Here is a 22,630-nt window from a genome sequence, read left to right as displayed (position 1 = left end):
TATTATATATATTAATATGTACTTTATCTTGAAATAATGCACATTTAAAGATCAGAGATGCTACGAAAATTTAATTTTCCTACCGAACATTCATAACAACTCTAGTGGAAACCCCTTGTTTAAAAAAAACATCAAAGTCTTTTTTTTTAATTGGGGTGGATCTGTATAGACCTATTGTGCTCGCCCTTATTCAAAGTTCTACCTAGACTCGTGAGTGACAAGTATTGGAGATCAACGTCCTAGTAGAGATCAATTAAAAAAATATCAATATCACTCGTTAACAACGTAATAACATAAATTTATACAAATAACAAAAAATTCACAACAAAACGCGACACTTAATAAAAAAATGGGAGTAATTTAAAGTAGTAAATATTTTAGATTTATACTGGTGATGGCAGCCTGTCCACTTATAAACTTTGTATTTTTTATATCTGTTTTTATGTCGCTTTTGACTATTTGTTACTTTTTCGCAGTAAGCCCCTCTTGGGAAATATAGGTACACATTTATTAGTATTATTCTGATTTTGAATAAAATACTTGTTGTCTTTCCGCTCCAGTCACAGATACCATTTTCTTTTTATTTTTTCGTGTCGGTTATTTATTAGTAAATCTTTGTTATTTGTAAAAAACTGACTTTTTCTGAGAGACGAGAATCTGCACTGAACGGTCGGTATTCAATACGAAATTCTATGATTCCACATACCGTACATAATTATTAATATATATGATATCTATCACACGTGTTATATATCACTTATGTTGGTATATATTGTCATTAATGTAAGTCCATATTGTTAATCTAAATGTTTAGTCAGTTTAATTATCGTAAGTTATTAACTTATTTTTAAATGACTAATATCTTTAAAAACAATGCATTTGAAGTTTTTGAATTTTCGTGTTTAATATACATTATTTATATTATTAACCGGGTCTTAACACGAATAATTTTATGGCAAACAAAGGCATTTACCTCTCGACGTTCTCGAAACTTCGAGAGAGGTAAATATCTTTATTTACCATAAAATTATTCGTGTTCGGACTAGGTTAATAATATAAATAATGCATTTGCTGTTTAACAATTAATAAAATGGATTATATTCACTAAATGCTACGGCTGTGCTATTACCATAGATTATACATAAACAGAGTGGAAATTTTTTGTCAGTGCTCATTCTCGAAATTTATAATTTTTGAAATAAAAACAAGATAAGTATGAATAATACTGTGGACAGTACAATTTAATTTTTATTTTATTTACGCTAATAGTATAGGCTGTGAAGGTTATTTCATCCGAGTGTGAAGTCATGTCAGTTAGACCGTCGTGTTGAGGAATAGACCACAATGGACTTCAGAGAGACCACGTGGAGGTCCACTTGACAGGGTACATACCTAGCAATAATGGTGAGAAGGGAAATAGGATTGTTACTGGACTAGTGGCTTGATTACTAGTCATTTACCATGTCACATAGACCTCCAAGTGCCTTTTTTATTTTGGACTATTGTACGGTGGCTAAGATCTCTACGACCTGTACAAATCTTTTGAGCTCTCTCATTTTGTTTGCACCAAGTGCTTTCTCCTGGTGACAATCTGTTAATTCCTGGTAAATTGCCACGACAGACTAACCGACATGACTTCATGTATACTTTTAATGGCAAAACGGTACATCATTTCATAATATACATAAAAATCTTATCAATCTTCCTAAAGTATTGAGTGATGTTTACAATATTTTCAGTAGTTTTCATAATTTTTAATAATACTACTTAACACGTTAAAGACCGCATGCCCACCGGTGGATCACTCTGCAACGAAAGTAAATTGACACGTTGGGAAAGGTGATCACCCTTGGGCACTTTAATTGAAATAAATCTAGGGGTTAAACAATGTAAACCTCAAATTATTGTACATTAAAAACATTTAAAAAATAATATACGTAATTAACGATAAAAAAAAAATGCCGGTACCATTATGAGAAATAAGTTTTCAATGAGTTTCAAAATGTTAAGCTAGTGCTCAAGTCAAGTTTACACTCTGTAAATAATGTACTCTGTGGTATAACAGCGTGCGACATCTTACATTCGTATATAAAGCAAACGGTCGCTAACTACACGATCTACGTTCGTAGTATGTTACGGTGAAGTCTACAATAATGGAAGCTATAAAATACGTTAGTCATAGCCGTGTACCGTATCCGATTGGTTGGTTCACTCTCAACACAGCTGCCGAGACGACTTCATGTATCTGCAAAGAAAATATACAGGTTTATATCTATGACCTAAGGCTGTCCGTTCAAATCTGGGCAACATAAAAAAAATTAGTATCAATTTTGAGACAAGACCTTGGTGGTCTAACGGTTTAGTACACCGCTGTACGTACGATGGTGACGGGTTCAATTCCACTCACGACACAAAGATTTGTATTCATGAGTATGATTTTTTGTAACGGTCTGGGTGTTTTCTATGAATATTATATATTAATTTACGAAAAAAAACTGTCTATTTGTATCAGTTCTCTAGTACCCATAAGACAGGCTTTAGCTAACTTGTCTAGATGGACAACAAATACCCCTCTCACACACTCACCCAACCTCTGGTTATAGTTAAATATGTATACATACCGGTCACTAGACGGGCACCTCCTCGGCCTCCTTCTCCCGCTGGCGGACGGCGACGGCGGTCTCCACCAGCAAGTACAGGCACTTGAACTTGTCCCGCTCGCCTTCTGCACTTGACACGCCCGCACTGCCGGCTGGCACAACCTGCAGACATCCATCTCATTAGCTATCTAGGTCTAGGAATGTCCCTAATATATTATTGGCTCACTACACGCTTTGGTATATCTGACATCCATCTCATTAGCTATCTAGGTCTAGGAATGTCGCGATCTAGATATATACTAGGGAATTAATTAATCATCAGTGCAAATACTTACAACCGCGTAGACTCTGTATATACTTCGTTTAGATCCCCTCCGATCGATCCCCCGTCCATTCAAACGATCCCCCCTGTCCAATTCAAACGGGGATCGAAATTGGCCTTCAGACCTTCCGAGGATTTGGAGTGCCATCTGCACTCGCTCCCTATCGTCTAGTGAAGTTTTGAACAGCATTAGCGGTCCCTCAGATTCTAAATAATTAGTCGTTCACAAAGCTGGGCAGCATGTTGGTCGAATCTCACCTTGGGCCACAAAGGCTTCGAAACACGCGTTGTATCTCGACTCCAGCTGCGTCATCCTCAATGGCAGTTTTTTATGGATGATAATGGAATGGAGCACCTGCCTGTGCTAACGGTTGACGCTGGCGGGGCACCAGTGGAGAATAATAAGATGAGCATGAAGTCAGGTCAGTTAGCTCATAGTGGTAAATTCACCAAGAATTTATCACGATGGTTTCCAGGAACCACGTGGAGGTCAACCTGACACAATATATTGCTAGCAATGTGTTTACTAGTAACAATCCCATTCCCCTGGCTGGTAATTCAATGGCAGATTACTCCTGGTCCATATGTAGTCGACAACGTCGTCTTGTTCCTTGCTCCTCCTTATTCAAGTCATAATTTGGTCCGGAGAGGTGTGGGTGCGTACCTGCAGGCGCCTGCGCAGCGGGTGCGGCAGCTGCGGGAGGTGCGCGAGCTGCGGGTGCCAGCCGCCGGCGCCGCCGCTGCCGCCCTCGCCTTCACCTTCCTCGGACTCTGAAGTGCGAACCGTCACCACCGCTGCCGTGCTGCGTCACAATCACGAAAGCTTTTATTATATAGATCATAGATATACAGGAATGGACAGATTTAAAGCCTAAATTCGCACATGCACTCCCAGTTATCAAGCTACCTCGCTGCTCAATAGCTTGGTTTCGGAGCAGCCAGAGGTCGATATTTTCACGACAATATTAATAAGTTTATTGAGTGTTGTTTGTTGTTTTTTATGTAATTACATTATTCGTTATGTTATATTATTGGCTCACTACACGCTTTGGTATATCTGTAAGTGTGGTGAGTACCTTATCTTAAATAAATAAATAAATTACATAGTTAGCTGTTAATTTCTATGTAAGGAATGATGTACTGGTCTAAAAACTAATTTACATTACAAAATTGTTAATTTCATCAAACAGTATTAATATAAGTTCCTATTGAAAATTTACATTTAAAACAAATTGAAACTATTATCGTGGAAGATAGATATTGTAATTAGAGGATGGAAGAATGAAAAGATAGACTAAGTAACACCACAACCCTACAAAAGTGTTATGTTATAAAACATATCCTGTAATATTATTGTTAGACAGCAGTATATGAAAGTAGTGTTGCCAGTATTCCAAATAATAAAAAAATACAATCAGACATATATTTACCCTCTAGCAGCTGGATGCAGCTCTCTGTCCTCAGGTCCGTAGCGTATAACAGACTGCCATACCGTCGGGTCGTATTTGACTTCTTCCTCGCTGACTGCGCTGGATGAGTATCCTTCCTCGCCATCGCCTATATCATCACCGTCGCTACGGTATACGAGCAATCCATCGCTGTACTCGTGCTCCTGACTGCGATCCTGTTCGTTCTGAAAAGGAACCATTCATTGATCATCTTTTTTCTTGATCTTTTATCGAAATACACGATTTATTTATTACTAGCTGTGCCCGCGACTTCGTCCGCGTGTTATAGTGATCTTGACCAAATAAAGATAATATTTTATGATCTAAACAAAAAATCTAAAAAAAAGAAATTTCAACGTTCTTGCTTCAAAAATATCGATTTTCTATACAAATTCATCTCCCCTTTCAACCCTTATTTCGTAATTTAAAGTAGCCTGTCATTTTTCAGGGTCTAGACTATCTGTGTACCAAATTTTATTTAAATCGGTTCAGTAGTTTTGGTCTGAAAGCGAGCGAGACAGACAGACAGAGTTACTTTCAGATTTATAATAAAAGTAAGGATTCTCCATCCCTTCTCCCTTGTGACGAGAAGGTACTCGCGGTCGTCGTCACATTGCGTGCATTCTCATGTCATTTCCATGACTAAATATTCTCTTATGTTACTAGCTACAACTCTGAACCAATATCTTACCTCAACATCGATGCCTTCCCACGAAGCCACGACGACACCTCCAGATCCGCTGCCAGACGCCGTCGGTTGCTTGCGACCACGACGCGATATCGTATAGTGTAAGGGGTCGTGGCCCTCGCGACGAATCATCTCGGGCAGGATGCGGCGGCGAGCGTTGATGAACCAGTTGCATACCTGAATATTTTATTAACTTTTGAATTACATTTGTTTACAAGCTGTGCCCGCGTTTCACACGCGTTAAATTTCAATATATAAATTTCGATAAAAAAAATAGCCTATTCATAAGCTATATTACTGTAAAGTTTCATGAAAATCCGTTCAGTAGTTTTTGCGTAAAAGAGCAACAAACATGGTTTCACGCCTTAAATTTCAATAAAAAAATATAGCCTATATGTTATTCTGATGCATAAGCTATATTACTGTAAAGTTCCATCAAAATCCATCCAGTAGTTTTTGCGTGTAAGAACAAACATCCATACTTACAAACTTTATAACTTTATTAAGATTAAGATTTAAGGGCAGAACAATTAAAATTAAAACTCTGGGCATTTGGAACTACTGCAATCATTATGTTCCTAAGGCATCATAGTTCGGAGAGCCCTGTTCTAGGTTTTTTGGGTTTAGGTTAGGTTTTTTTAATACTTAGGATTTTTGGAATTGTAGTTTATTATGGTTAGATTGCAATAGTATGATGGTCACTCTATTCTGCCTACTTATGAATTTAAGAATGAATCTGCATTTTTGCAAACATATACCAAGCACATTTGAAAAGAACAAGAGCTGAGTTTCTTTTCAGTTCTTAGCTCGAACTGCGCTCATAATACGAAATAGCCGGTCAGTTTTCGGGCAGAAGACGTTCAGCTGTCACGTGACCGCTGACTGTAATACGATATCGCCAGGCAGTTCAGTTTAAGCTGTAAACTGACTGGGAATAAGAGTTCATAATACGCCCGCTGAGTAGTTTTAGACATACCATAAAAATCTGTAATAAATAAACTTACACGAATAAAGATATTTTTATATGATTTGTAGAGTATATACGAAGTCGCTTATATGATATCGCTTATATATTGAATTATAAACAATGCATGAATTGGAGTAGGTCCAATTAGATTTTTTTTCGGTCTACTCTAATGCTGTTGGCCGCAGCTAGCCTTAAAAGCTTCAGCGGACGATAAGACCGTTTCTAATCTACTTCCCATACATATATATATATATATATATATATATATATATATATATATATATTTTGTGAGCGTATTAATAATTTCGGTCAACATCTATTTTTCATTCTAAATGTTTATCCCCTTTTTTATTTTTTACTTTAAGGCAAAACAACGTTTGCCGGGACAGCAGTATATACATTCTGCTGATGTGTACCACTGTTCTAAATTCAATAGATACACAGGATCGTCATATCTGAATTAAACAATATAAGTTGCTCTCTATTACTAAACTAGTTATGACATCAATGACTACAAAGTTAAAAACGCATCATCTTTTGACCGTTTGACACAACATCTCATTTTATTTCTTCATTTCTTTTGTTAGGGCGTCCCCTCTCTGGCATACTGTCGACATCCACCCACATTCATATTATACACTTCTTTGTTTTTCCGACTTGGGTCAAGACACTAAATTCTTTTGCTCGATTACAGAGAGGCAATTCAAATCTTATATTAAACAAATGTTATGTAAAAAATGACCTATTATAAGATATTCAATGGTTATAGATGATAGCAATATATAGCAAGTTCATATTTCCAATCCTTGTATTATATCGGGTCCATCAACGTTATAATTTTAATTTTCATCCGCCATGCTTCTTGATATATGATCTCTAGCGTTTTACCTGGTCGTTGATTGCGCATGCATCAGAGCCCACAGATTGACCTTCGTCTCGTCAGAAAGATGACCCTACGCCAATCCTCCAACGTCCATATAGTAATTTTTGATAGCCGTATTTGCCGATGACGTGGTCGTGTGGGATCTTGTAGTCATGCTCACTAAAATGTCCAGACATGTGGCGGCGTGGTTGGACCTCTACGGGTCCATGGCCCCCGAAGTGATAAGCCTCACCACTTACCGGGCAACTATGGTCGAGCGCAGTGAGGCAACTGGCAGTGTTCCTTTCAAGCAACAGTCACTCACGGAAAGTTCTTGGGCCACCCTGAACGTGTTAATGCTTGATAACTTCGGGGACTGGTCTGGTCAACAAGTTGGATGAAAAGTATTGGATGAGAGAGGGAGGAAGTAGATATATTTCCAATATTCTTTTTTATCTGCATGATTATATTTGATCGAAAATATCACATATATCGCGAGATTGTTGGTCAAAAATGTAGTTTTCATGTTTCACAGTTGTAAATGTAAATTCATCATTGGATTATTTAAAAGCAGCAACACACAGTTCAGGTTTATTAATTGTATCTCAGGCGATGGAATGTGGTCAAACATTGGGGCTTTTGTGATGAGACAGCTATATATCGTCCGAACGAGTTTAGATAAAAATATATATATGTATTGCCTTAAAGGGCACGACGGTGACTATTAATTTGTCATCATCATTGCCTTGCCTTTATCTTAAATTAAGTTCTCTATTGATATAAATGATTTTCTTTCACACAATCCATCCATTCTTATTCTCCCTTTACATCCATCCACATTCATATTATACACTTTCCATAAGACATGATCCTCGTTCCTCCGCATAACATGCCCATACCAGCTCAATCTGTTACCTCGCAATAATTTGTGACATTACATATTGGTCAACTGATTATCCTAAAATATATTGAAGTTAATACTCCAAACTTTCGAAAGGACTTATGGAGCGGCTGAAGCCCAACTCCTGTCTGACGGATGGTGGTCAAAGTTATACTTACTTGCAATACAGTAAGATTGGCCTCTTGACTCAGCGTGAGTTTCTCCGCGTCGCTGGGGTACGCGTTGTATCTGTGGTCGTACAGCCATCGTTTCAGTATCTTCACCGAGTGCTTGGGGAGGTTTCCGCGTCGCTTGCGGACTGTGATGATGCCGGGCGGTGGGTTCGGTAGTCCGTGTGTCATACTCGTACGGCGCGATCTGTCCGCTTCGCCATCTGTCCCGCTTTCATTCTCGTCCGTTGATGACGTGGACGGGAAGCGGTCTCTTGCTGGTGAAGATAAAAAGTAATACGTTAGATTTGTGTAACACAATACTGTTATTATCCTACTAATAGATGTATAATGTAGATATATAATATATTTAAATATATATATGCAAATGCTAAAGTACAGATTTATCTATATATATAAAATATGAATAAATTGCATGTAAAGTACAAAAATAACAATTATATTTTCCCATACAAACGGCTGATACCTGTCAAACGTTGTGGGTGCGTTCAGAAATTTATTGCGTAACTAAACTTCAAAAAACCTTACATATTTAATTTGCCGACCTCGGTGGTCTAGCGGTCTAGCACACCGTTTTACGACCGATAGTCGCGGGTTTAATTCCTCGCATGGCACAAACATTACACATGTTTATGCATGCATGTATTCATGAGTATGATTGTTTGTATCGGTATGGGTGTTATCTATGTATAATATGTATGTACTATGTATTTACGAAATAAACATATCTATGTACTTGTATCAGTTATCTATTACCCGTAAAACAAGCTTTAGCTAGCTTAACTTGGGTCTAGATGGCGCTGTGTGAATTGTCCTAAGATTGTTATTATTATTATACAACCCTAAATTATCACCCTTCTATCACCAACCCATATTTTTAATAGCGATTTTAATTATATCGCAAAACAAACTTTGTGGGGTCAGCTAGTAAACTATAAGTGTGCGAAATTTCATACTCCTCTATCCTCGCAATTTTCATAAAAACGTTACAAAGTTTTTACTTATTTTGTTTTTGATGTTAAACAAATTACAGATGATATTTTATATAGGCGACGGTTGCCAATTACTATCAGGTAGACCTTAGCATGTTTGTCATTGCAGTAACAAAAAAAAAAACCAATAACCAAAACATAAGACAAAGCGTTACAACGGTAAATATTACATACGGAATACATCAGACACGATTGTTACGTGTGAAATCTGTTTACATTTGCGTAAACACGCTCGACCCTGTTCATGTTGTTGACTCATGAAAATTGTAACATCGCGTCAGCATGTAGTCCAACGGATATATTAATAATAATAATAAATTTATTTCATTAACATAGATGTTTTACAATTTTTTTTTACATATCAACAATCACATATTCTTATTTATATATTTCCTTAAACCGTCTCCTTGTAAGCATAATTAAATACTTGTGATAGGAGATCACGCTCTTCTAGTTATTTATTATTATATTAAGAATTTGTTTCTTCTGTAAAAGACTGTGTGTGTGTGTGTTTTTGTGTGTGTGTGTGTGTGTGTGTGTATGTATGTAAGTGTGGAAGGGTGTTGTGTGTATTATTGTTATATTATCGACTAGACTAACTGTAACTCGCGGTTTCACCAGCCGTTTATTTTAAATGAAATGGTGGCTATCACATTCTATCACTTTACCCGCTAGCGCTACGAAATCAGCTCCGCTCCTAAGCGTCGAATCGTGATGACCAATAAATATAATAACCAATAAAAATCCTCAAGAATTGGCGGAAGGGGATTGTTAATAATGTGAACAATTTACTCCATTGATGGCAATTGTAAGTAGCTTTGACGTGGTCTAGTGTTTTGAGTAGTCATGCTCACTAAAATGTCCAGTCCAGACTTGTGGCGGCGTGGTGGGCCGGGTCATTGGGCTCCCTAAAATATGGTCGAGCGCAGTGATGGCTGGCTCATCCGTCATACTCGTGAACGGGTGATTGATTGATCACTATGACTGATTTCATCGTATTAATTGTTTAACCAGTTGGTTATATATTCAATATTTTTTCTTTTTGAGTATTTAATTGAATTAGTGCTAATTGGTGGTTTGTATTCACACACTTAAACTTAAAAATGTAAAGTAATAATAAAATTATTTAAAAGAGCAACACGCAAGTTTCTTGCTCGTTCTTCTTGTGATGAGACAGCTTTCCGAACGAGCGGTAGATTAAAAAAAAATGTAATGACTATTCAAAAGTGCTTCAATGTAAGTTTATTTGAATAAATGATTTTCTATTCTATTCTATTCATTACTCCACCACTAAGCCAGGATTATCTCTATGCAGTCCCCCTGGAAACAGGTTGGTGATTTAGTCACAATGGGCTAACTGACCTGACCTTATGCTCATTTTATCAATCTCCACTGGTGCTCCGCCAGCGTAAATTAAACGTTAACGCAGTCGAGTACAACATTCCATTATCCTACTAATATTATAAAAGCGAAAGTTTTTGAGTAGTGATGGATGGTTCACGCAAAAAGTACTGTATGGATTTTGATGAAACTTTCAGAACATCAGATTAATACATAGGCTATAAATTTCACGCGTATGACCCCGTGGGCCATACATAATAAAATCCTCAAGAATTGATCTATCAAAGGCAAAGATTTTATCAATACCGTCCGATAGCTTCCAAGCTTAGAACGTTCAAACTCTTATGCATTGTATATTAATACGTTGGACCTACACAAGATGACTTTAGCCATGACTTTGTAAAGATAACATACCTCAATTGATAAATCGATATAACTCTCAACCAGTTACATTGACAATGTGGTATCCCAGTGTTTCTCAATCTTTTTAGTGTCTATTCAGTAACGGAGGCATTCGAAACCGTCAAAGTAAGCTTTTTTTTATTTTAAAATGTATTTATTGAATAAATATATAATGATTAGTTAGGTTACAGATATGAACACAATACAGAGTAGACACAAGTTTTTTCTTCTTTTTTTTTTATGTTTCTGGAAGCAGTTGTAGACAGTGCCACACCCCACCTTAGTCTGTCTAATATTCTTATGTCCCTCCGGTGAATTGTTTACTTAAGAAACTTAAATAATAGATTTTAGGAAGAAATCATTAGGAATTCTTTAATGAAACTAAGTAAATTTTCAAAACATATAATGAATAAATGAAATTCATATACTATATAATTTTAATAGTCCATTTTCGAATTGCCCTTCTTAACAATCAAATGACCCCCCTGTCGGTCGAGTGGGATTTATGTTAAGAAACACTGTGTTATCCTTTAGAATGCCGTTGATTGTTTGACGAGGAAACAATGTCCTCAGATCATCTCCTCAAAACATTTTGTTTTATGATATTAATCAAATATGTTCTTGTTTGTATGCCAAAAAATTATGTATAAATAAATAAAATAAATAACCCTAGACAATTAACACAGCGCCATCTAGTCTCACGGTAAGCAGTTTGTGTTTATAATAGTTATCTAGTAAACTAATATAAACACATAAGTTTTTTTTGTAAATACATATATAATATACGTAGAAAACAGCCAGACCGATATAAACAATCATACTCATAAATAAAAATGTTTGCACCGTGCGAGGAAGCGAACCCGCGACCATCGGAAAGTAGGGCGGTGTAACCGCTAAACCAAACCACCAAGGCAGTCAAATCTGTATTATCTATATATTAATATGTGAAACAAAAACTTTGTACACCTTTTAAGGACAATTGCGCGAACTTAGGGTATTTTTATTTTAATAAAAAGAAAACTTAATCCCTGTGGATGAAGTCGCGTAAACAGCTGGGCAGATTCATATTTATACGTGAAGCAAAAACTTTGTACACCTTTTTAGGAAAATTGAGCGGACTTAGGGTACTTTTATTTAAAAATTTTTATTTTCATAAAAAGAAACCAAATCACGTAAATAGTTCCATATAAATCATTATATTAAAAATGTACGCTGCTAAGACCTAGAATTGTGTATCGTGTCAACCAATTTAGCTAACAATGTTAGATTGAGGCAGGGTTTGAATTCCCGCTTGTAAATACGGATGCCCTTGGCGAACCGTTGCGTCACGGGTCGTTCACCCCGATCGATTCGCGCCCCGCCAGCACAAGGCGACTTTAAGTGTTAGTTGCGATTCGTATCCCAGAAATAAGAATTAGGCGTTATCGACAACTACCCAGCTTTTGCTGTTTGAATCGCCAAACGCATTTCACATTGAATTTCGAAGGTACTAGTGGATCATTACAATGAGACCACTAATAATCACTCATTATACTTCATTGTATCACTAATAATGAGTGCGTAGCGATTTCTATGTTGATTATCGCATGCCTCTTACTTGTTATACTGTAATTACTTATATAAAAAAAATCTATTCAAAAGAGATACACATAAGTTTCTTGTGATGAATCTGCATTTCGAGTGAGTGGTAGAATCAATATACGACTATTCAAAAGCGCTTGTAATGAGTTTATTTGAATAAAGATTATTTCTATTTCCATGGACTGTTTTCATGAATGACTACCTTGTGCCCTCGACTTCGCGTGTAATATTGACCTTGGATAGCACTATTAATTATTATTTTACAAACTTTGAATATCATATTTATTTGACGACCTCGGTGGTCTAGCGTTTTAGCACACCGCTTTACTTCCGATGGTCGCAGCTTCGATTCCTCGCACGGTGTAAACATTTGTATTCATGAGTATAATTGTTTGTACCGGTCTGGGTGTTTTCTATATGAAACATATACATACAGAAAAATGCAAATACAAAACAACAATGGTGTACGCAAAGGAACAAGACACATAGTAAAAAGGAATACAGGAAAATTTAACTGAAGAGGAAATGGGATTTAACCGAGATCTTAAAAATTATTATATATACTTTATTGCACTTATTACATTAATAAACAAAGACAGTTATACAATAATGTTAGCAAGGGAGGGCTTATCTCTGCAAGAGATCTCTTCCAGCCAACCTAACGCTGTGACAGAGGTGGTAGTTAACGGGCAACGAGAGTGCTTAAGATTTTGTAATAGATAACAATATTCTAATGTATACTTAAAAAAAAAGACACACACACATTTACTAATTATATAAATAATAATAATAATAATTAAACAATACAATACATTCAATAAATAAATATTATATTATGCATACATATATAAGCAACTATTATATATATGACTATCTTTGAAACCACGTCAAGTATTGATGGAAAGGAAATGAGAATGTAGGAATGAAGGAATTATGTAATAAAAGAAAGAAAGAAAGAAAGAAAAATATTTTATTCAGTGCTATGTAACAAAAATTATAAACAACAAACGAGAGAAAAAAAAGTATTTTTGCCCGCCACTGCATAAAAAAGTATTTAAATATTTATATCAGTCGTCTAGTTCTCACTCAGACCACCAACACCGTCGAATTTCCGAAACAGTTTACAAGTATTGGAATTACAATTGGTCGAAGTAAGAGTTTTGAATAAAGCATCGAAAAATGATCTCCGAGGGGGCCAGATGGCCGGCAAATCCGGGATTGTCCCGGAATCTTACGTCTTGTCCCGTGTCCAGTAATTAGACCTTATTGTCGCGAATTCTGAAAACCTACTAATTTGATTGTAGATTTACTATCAAAGTTTTCAGTCTAAACTGTATCTTACAATTATAACTGGCGTTAATTACCTACTACGTACTTAGGTAAATACCTATCTAATAAAAGTATGTATTTAAGAATAAATGGCGTTTTCCTTTTCGAATACATATATAAATCCTTTCAAAATAAAAAAAAACAAAATACATTTTACTATGGCCACGACCCAAGACCATTGTCCTAGAAGTGTCCCGGATTTTATAAGTTTCTATCTGGCAACCCTAGTCAGGAGACGCTGTTGACCAGGGATGTTAGGGAGCTCCGTAACCGAATCCGAAATAAAAGTTTCGGATAATATCGGATATGTTATGTAACCATTTTATTAGCTATGTATATTTTACTTTTGCTATTCTTTAAAAAAATAATATCCGTAACTAATGGATAATCCGAAATAATTCCATATCCGGATCCGTATCCGTATCGGGTATAATAATCATTCCTATATCTGAAACCTATCCGAATCCGATATTTTATACCCATAACATCCCTGCCGTTCACGATAGTACGATGCTAGCAATAAGGTCACTGGTCCGCGGTACCAACAATTCCTTCCCGCCCCGCCCCGCCCCATCCCACTGTTACCTCACAACAGCTGTCAGTTCGTTAACTTGTTTTAGTTTTTAGACTTCTAAATAAAAATATACTGATATTCTACCTATTACATATAAACAAAATTTATGTGTCTGTAATTTTTATAACAAACAACTTTACATATAATGCATACGAAAGTGGTACTCATATTAAAATGGCTGAACAGATTCTGACATAACTTTCTCTCGCAGATAGCTAAATTTATTTTAATTTTATAACTTCTATTTATTTTAATAAACAAAAGTTAAAGATCACGTGTAATGTTAATTGGAAATTACAAACACTAATTTTATTTATTTGTATGTACTTATTAGAATATTTATTTTAGTTTGCACCAATTGTATACACACAATTTGACATTTGTTAAAAATAATAGTAATATGACAGGACAATACACACGTGACCTAGTCTCAAATTAAGCAGAGCTTGTATTATGGGTACTAGACAACTGATATGAATACATAGATTCTTTTTTCGTACATACATACAATATACACAGAAAACACCCAGACCGATGATACAGGCAATCCTATTAATGAAACAATTATTTGTAACGTGCGAGGATCGAACTCGCTACCATCAAAAGGTGTGCTAAACCGCTAGACCACCGAGGTCGTTATCATCCGTCATATTTTATGTCATCTCGATTTGATCCTTATAAGACGGTGTTAAAACTTAGAATGCCATTTCCCTGTTTTGGACAGGCCGCGAAATAGCCCGCTATTAGTGCGTATCCCTTAGTCATGAATATAATTTAATTCAACAGTTGGGGAAGGGGGTTGTAAGTAATGTGGACAATGACCCTATTGGTTGAAATGTACCTACTATGTCAGGTTGACCTCTGCACGCGGTTCCCCCTGGAAACCATCATAAAGTATTGACAAATTTACCACGTTGGGCTGACTGACCTGACCACATCCTCGTCTTATCATTCTCCACTGGTGCCCCGTGGGGGAAAGGGGATTGTTAGCAATGTGGATTCATGATCTGATTGCTAGCAATGTATGGTCAGGTTGACCTTCACGTGATTCCTCCTGGAAACCATCATAAATTCATGACGAATTTACCACGATGGGTTAACTGTCTTGAGGCCAAAGCAGTTAGCCCAACGTGGTACATTCTCATTATCATCATTGCTCATCCTGTCATCCTACACTGGTGCCCCGCCAGCGTAAACCATTAGCAGCATCATTATCACCCATATGAATTTAATTCAACAAATGTATTGGCAGTAGGTATGTAAAAATTATAGCAACGTTTATAAGTTGTTCGTGTAACGTTACGAAACCCAATGGACTTTGTTACGGCTAAACATTATGCTGAACTAAAAGAAATATTGCAAACATAAATTTATAATTACCTATCAGCGTCAAAGTAGCAAACATTGACTAACATCGATTTAGTAATGTTAAACAAAAAATACTCCTTCAAGACTTTGAATGGAAATTAGAATTGCTAATGACTAGCTGTGTCTGCAGTTTCAGCCGCATGAAATTTATTGTATGTGTTATTCTAATGTATAAGCTATATTACTGTAAAGTTACATCAAAATCGGTTTAGTAGTTTTTGCGTGAAAGACTAACAGACTTCCATATATGCATCCATATTCACAAACTTTCGGGTTTATAACATTAGTAATATTATTTATTTTTAGTAATACTTTTGTATTCCCCTATTCATAAGAGAACATGTGTCATGATGTCATGAACATGCTTTCGTAAGTGTTTTTAAATTTTGTAACCAGTTTCTAGTTCTAAAAACCTATTTGTGGCTTTACTGACTATATTTTAGTATTCAAATTACAAATCCTAACTAATTATAATTATAATAATCTCATATGCCACTCTCAATTCGATCTGTTCAATCTCATACAATATTTAAAATTCGACTAAGACCTCATTATCTGTCGCTATAGCTCATGTTTTTTTCTTTCCTTCACATATGTAGTACATATATATGTAAGTTTATATATTTACACTTATATTATGTATGTATATTTATTCGTTTAATAATTATAGTGTATTGTGTGTGCCATATACATTTTCCTTATAAATTAGTCCTCTCTTCCGGGTTGTCTATAAGAAATTTCTTATAGCGATAAGATCGCCTTTTGTTATTACTTACTATGTTTTTTATTATATTTCTTCTGTGTAGAATAAAGAGTTTATTATTATTATAATGAAATCGTAAATGTATCGTGTCTATATTAAACACTAGTACAATTTAGTACATAATATGACATACTAGCTACTCGACCCGGCTACGCACGGGTGTACATGTATTATATATATAAATCTTCCTCATGAATCACTCTATCTATTAAAAATAACCGCTTCAAAATCCGTTGCGCAGTTTTAAAGATTTAAGTATACATAGGTACAGACAGCGACAGCGACTTTATACTATGTAATGATAATAATGCTGTTATTAATTCTTTTGATATTCATAAATTTATAAAACTCATTAATTTAACCAAGAATATACGTTATATACCTAAAAAATGTACAAAATATTAATAGATATAGCGACTATTAAAATTAATTCTAAAAGTCATTAAATCTATATAGATTTATTATATATACATATATATATATATATATTATTAATATATATCCATCAAAAAATATGTTCGACTAGAATAGAATGCTAGCAAAGTGGCGCTAAAGTCTAGTTCTAAAATGCTAGAGATCGCAGCGGTGGTTATCTAGGTTAACCGCAGTGGATCGCAGATAACGTGCCATGACATTTCCTGCACTAAATCTAGATTACGCTTCAATCACAGGTTCAACTATCTATTATTACCAGAGTCTCGTAATCGGCCCACCGCGGGCGCAGACACCGCCTGATAAGAGCCCCCAAGACAGTCCGACAATTTGATTGAACCATTACGCGTTTGATTAAATAATTCGAGTTCGTTTGAAGGCTCGTAGAGTGGTACTGTACTGATATACTTGCAATTCAAATATGTTAGACCTACAATGAGAGTCACTGGCAGTTTTTATATATTCTTTTATCCATATTCAAAATATGATGTTCTGTATATACACTTTGTTTTATGTCACTTCTGTCACTGCATTCTGCTATATAAACGTCTCTACAAGCATCTCTATTATTTTTTCATTATAAAATTCAATGGCAAAGAAGCTCACTATACACAGCCTTATTGGAAAATGTTGAAGGCTCATTCAGTGGTACTGCACTGATATACTTTCAATGCAAATTTTATGTCAAAGAAACAGACAGCAGCTTTTAGAAAATAGTGATAACCGTCAGCTATAAATACCTGGGTAGCAAAAGTAATGACACCTAAAAAAAGTAATGTTAATACAACTCTAATTGTAATATTTTCATCTAAAATATTTTTATAAGGAAGAGCACTGACTATTCTTTACCATTTAGAGAGCAGGATTTGACCTACTGTTCTAAGGATTTCTCTACCACATATGTATTTTTGTATCTTTTTATAGTAAATAATCTGAATTGTAGTTCAATTCCTCACACCGCAGAAACATTTGTATTCATGAGTATAATTGTTTATACTGGGTGTTTTCTATGTCTATTATGTATGAATTAAAAAAAAAAAACAAAGTATATATACAGTTGTCTAATACCCATAACACCAGCTCTGTTTAGTTTGGGACTAGATGGCGCTATGTGGATTGTCCAGAAATATTATTTTTGTATTACTTATGCATTGCCATTGTTCAAGACCTCAAGAGTTGTCAGGCCTCTTTATCAAATAATTATCGTAATAATTTTTCGTCATTTCAAAATGTCATAGCAGGTGAAGTCCCGGTTATCAACAAGTCAACAATAAATCAAATAACATTGTGTATATATTATCTTATCTTATTTTAATTTAGGTCATTGATATTTTACGAAAAGCTAATATGTTCAGTTAAAAAACTATTGGATTATGTTGAGTTTCCTCTTGTTTCTCAAGATGGTCAAATCAAATGGTAAAGCCCCTATCATGCACAGGGAGAATGTTGTTTGTGACTTGTCAAAGGCGTTTGATTGCGTAGATCATGAAACACTTTTGTACAAGCTCAAACATTATGGTCCAATGACCTAAGTCTAATGAAAACTTATCTAGAGGATAGGGTGCAAACTGTAGAAATTGAAGGTGTAAAGTCTAAGGGAACTAATATAAAAATGGGCGTTCCTCAAGGTTCAATATTAGGCCCATTTCTCTTTTTAATTTATATAAATGACCTTCCTTGCATGGTAGAGAAAGTTGCAGATATAGTGTTATTTGTGATACTTCGTTAGTGTTTAAAATTGGTCGCCAATGTAATCAATTAGATTTAAATTATGCTATTTCTGCTATACTAAATTGGTTCAAATAATCTATTATTGACCTCAACAAAACTAAGTGCATTAAATTCACGCTGCCTAATGTAAAACAAGTAAATACGCAGCTATTGCTTAATGATGAAATAGTAAATTTTGTTAATGATACAGTTTTTTTAGGAATAACAGTGGACTCGAAGTTACAATGGGGGCCCCATATTTCAAAATTAGCCAGTAGACTTAGTTCTGCTGCTTATGCAATTAGAAGGATAAGACAATTAACAGACGTGGCGACGGCAAAACTTGTATATTTTAGTTATTTCCATAGCATTATGTCATAATACTGCTATGGGGTATAGCTTATAAATACTATATTTATTTTACAAAAGAGAGCCATACGTTCTATTTATGGTATGGGTTCTAGAGAGTCATTACGTCAATGCTTTAAACAATCAAATATCCTCACCGTTGCCTCACAGAATGAAAATATTATGTATACAAGCAAAAACTTAGATCGTTACAAGAAACTTAAAGACTGTACAAGTAGAAACTTACAATAAAAATAAGCTAATTTTGCCTAAATGCCGTCTACACAAAGTTAGTAATTCATTTTATGGTAATTGCGTAAGATTCTATAATAAACTGCCAGAGTCTACGCTAAATCTTACAGAGAGGCAAAATCTTATATTAAACAAATGTTATGTAAAAAAGCCTATTATAAGATAGATGAATTTATAGATGATAGCAATATATAGCAAGAATAAGTTTATTTGCGGACAACGTATATATATACTGCTTTCTTGATATATGATAGCGTAGCGGCTTTTGTATTGATTGCCGACACCTTATGTAAAGTGCGAATACTGTAACTACCATATAGTAATTTTTGTAGCTGTGACGTGGTCGTGTGGAATGAGTAGTCATGCTCACTAAAATGTCCAGACATGTGGCGGCGTGGTGGGCCGGGTCAATGGGCTCCCTAAAATAAGCGCAGTGATGGCTGGCTGATCCGTCATACTCGTGAACGAGTGCTGCTTGTAACTGGTCTGCTCTTATCACTACGACTGATTTAATCTTATTGCATGATTATATTTGACCCAAAAAATTAGTGCTTGTTGGTAGTTTGTATTCACACGTTTCATTGTAAATGTAAACTTAAAGGATTATTTAAAAAAACACACAAGTTTCTGTTCTTCTTGTGATGAGACAGCTTTCCGAACGAGTGGTAGATAAAAAACAAATTGTTATGACTATTCAAAAGTGCTTAAATTAAGTTTATTTGAATAAATGATTTTCTATTCTATTCTATTGTCCACCCCTCCAACTATCTGTCACACCAGTATACTTTAGAAATACCTAAAGAATTGAGGAATAGAGTTACATACTGATGATTTAAGGGATGTGAAAATATTACAATTATTATCTTTGCAAGATTGCATGGAAACAATTAATTTATACATCATATGAACACTTTATTTTTTTCATTCCCTGCCAATCAAACCCCTTACTTTGAAAAATTATGATTACTGTCTGTTATTAACATTACTTATAAAATTGTAGAATTATAAGAATATAGTTGTATCTTCAGTTCGGAACACAAAAAGAATCATCATAATCAGACTATACAAACATAACATAATTGTACCTTTATGTAAGAACTAAAGATGTATATATATAAATCTGTACTACTGACACACAATCATTATGTAAAATAATAAAATTATTTATTGGTCATAAAAATAAATGTGATCCAATAGTCTTGTAATACTACAGCTTTTTGTAAATATCATTGACCTAATTTAAAAAATGATAAGATAAGCAGACATGGAATATTATTTGACTTATTGACTACACCTGTTACATCCACATTTTGAATGTGGTATACAACAATCAGCCCTATCTGTTATTTCCATATCATCATACCAAATATCTTATACAATGCAGTTTAAAATATTATAAAATGTATGGAATTAAAACTAGATCAATTTCAGAAGATACTGTCTTTATCAGATTATATCTTTAATGTATTTTTCCCTATTATTTTAATGCGCAATTAATCAATTTATGTTATGTCAGGCCCATCATACCTTGATCTTTAATAAGAACAAGATATGACATCTATATTTGATCTCTATCAAATATATATCACCCTCTGGTGAGTGCAGAAGGACTTATGGAGATGGCTGAAGGCTAACTCCTGCCTGACGGTAACAACTTTAGTCTGAGGGGACCGCTAGGGGTTCAGTTTTACCTGGACATATTACTATGATCTAACATTGTACAACAAAATAGGGGAAGGAATTAGAAATTATCTCTACCATCTAGCATATATTGGTGGTACAATAATATAAGGTTGTTGCAAGGTGCATTGCACCTAAGAAATCATCATAGTAAATATGTCAGAATGATCTAAGGAAGTTAACTTTATCCATATTCAAATATCACTAAGACCTTTAAGGTCTGCCAGCGGTATTAAGCCCAATAGGTTCCCCATACCATGATAGACAAGATAATTATATATAGAGACCGAAGAGCTGGCAGCTACCTTGGACAAAGAATTAGTCTAGCTATTCAAAGAGGGAACGCTGCCAGTATCTTCGGAACATTGCCTAAAGGGACCCCTTTTAATAATATATTTTAGTCATCATATTATTTTTTTTTTAAGCTTTTTAATTTTAGGTTCTTAGTTGTACAATTAGGTTATGTAAATACTAGTAATAAATTTAAATAAAATTATATATATAATGGATGAATTTGTTGATATTAAGTTCAGTTGATGCAAACATTTATATTCTTGATTATGATTGTTTGTATCGGTCTGGGTGTTTTCTATTTATATTATGTATTTATTTACAAAAAAATATCCATGTATTTAAGTCAGTTGCCTAATACCCATAAAACAAGCCTATTTATTTATTTATTTTATCTTAGCAATATTATATTTATATTATTATCAGGTTGTCCGTAATAGATTGCTTATAGGGATAAGACCGCCTTTTTTAATAACTTTCTATTTTTAATGTACTTTTATAATTCTTTTGTGTATATCCGTGCGCAATAAAGGATTATTATATTGCAATATAAAAAAATAATAATTAGATTATAAAGGATATCCAAAATAAATTACATTATGCATATGCTACAAAGAAAATATCAACAAAACATTAGTAGCGCCACCTGACGCGGCGCGTGATCTAACTTTATAATGACTCCACTGCCGCCATTTTGTCATCCATCGACGCTGTCATTTGACTGTCATCACGACATTATAATAAGTCAAAAATGAGTCCAATAACAACAACAAACAAATACAAAATGGCACGATAACATAATATGAGGGACGAATGGAGTATTACAAGCATGCAGGGCCAGTTTACAATGTAAAAAACTATTGATCGGGGCTCACAAAATGGCATAGAACATCACGTATTTTAGGCAGGTCTAAAAATAACTTTACCACGTGCCAAATTACAATAACTACGCACAATATACGAACATCGACTTATTACTGTTATTAACGAATGTACAGACATGATAATATGTGTAAATTACGCAAGAATTAAAGTAAACTATGAAGCTGTTGTATTAACGAAATGACAATGTGGGCTATTGGCGCCATTTTAGTTTCGAGAACATGGGTTCATTACGTGACGTAACAGGCCTGAAATACTTTGGAAATGATCAGGAAAGCTCCGCAAAACCGTGTAATACCATTTCTATAAGTAATTTTGGGGGAAAAAGGTGTTGTTTTTGTATACATGTCACCTTGACATATTATGTCAAGTTGACATACCATGGCGGAAACGTGGCGTCGTTTTGGACCGGCTTACTTACCTCCAGGCGACATGGATTGTTGTCTGTTTGCTACTCGAGCGTCTCTGATAATTTCTCTTGTCAATTCTCTAACGTCGCGGCGTTGCTGGAATGTCGCCATATCGGGCCGGTCGCGTTGTTCTTGTGCTATACCGGCCGTAGGAGGTAACATCGTCACTTAATCCATGCGTAGACCTTTCTACACATAGAGTCACACATAAACACTTATATTGTTCAACAAATGGCAGCAATATATAGAAAGTTCACGATAAATTTAAAACAAAATAACTCGTATACGCACAGGAAACCGAACGAAGCGCGACTGAC

General features: G+C 35.0%; 1 protein-coding gene across 1 annotated transcript; it reads right to left on the bottom strand.

The window, feature by feature from the left end:
* Positions 1-124: 124 nt before the first annotated feature.
* On the bottom strand, positions 125-22,630 carry LOC131851170 (iroquois-class homeodomain protein IRX-5-like). The gene is made up of 7 exons (XM_059201616.1): positions 22,325-22,630; positions 7,947-8,215; positions 5,062-5,235; positions 4,353-4,555; positions 3,587-3,725; positions 2,622-2,762; positions 125-2,245 (listed from the first exon to the last, which is right to left on the bottom strand). The coding sequence occupies exons 1-6, from the start codon at positions 22,473-22,475 to the stop codon at positions 2,628-2,630; spliced, it is 1,071 nt and encodes a 356-aa protein (XP_059057599.1). The 5' UTR covers positions 22,476-22,630; the 3' UTR covers positions 125-2,245; positions 2,622-2,627.

The sequence above is a fragment of the Achroia grisella genome, unplaced genomic scaffold (assembly GCF_030625045.1).
Source record: "Achroia grisella isolate CSIRO2021 unplaced genomic scaffold, CSIRO_AGI_Agris_v1 utg781, whole genome shotgun sequence".
Taxonomy (NCBI): Eukaryota; Metazoa; Arthropoda; class Insecta; order Lepidoptera; family Pyralidae; genus Achroia; species Achroia grisella.
This window is presented reverse-complemented; position numbering and strand designations above follow the sequence as displayed.

What these genes read in the sequence shown, in the direction of transcription:
- LOC131851170 (XM_059201616.1), bottom strand. Translation starts at nt 22,475, where the DNA reads ATGTTACCTCCTACGGCCGGTATAGCACAAGAACAACGCGACCGGCCC. An exon ending in CCAATCTTACTGTATTGCAA is followed by an intron (nt 5,236 to 7,946) that starts GTAAGTATAACT and finishes TAAAATATTCAG; the next exon opens with GTATGCAACTGGTTCATCAA. An exon ending in GGGAAGGCATCGATGTTGAG is followed by an intron (nt 4,556 to 5,061) that starts GTAAGATATTGG and finishes GTTCCTTTTCAG; the next exon opens with AACGAACAGGATCGCAGTCA.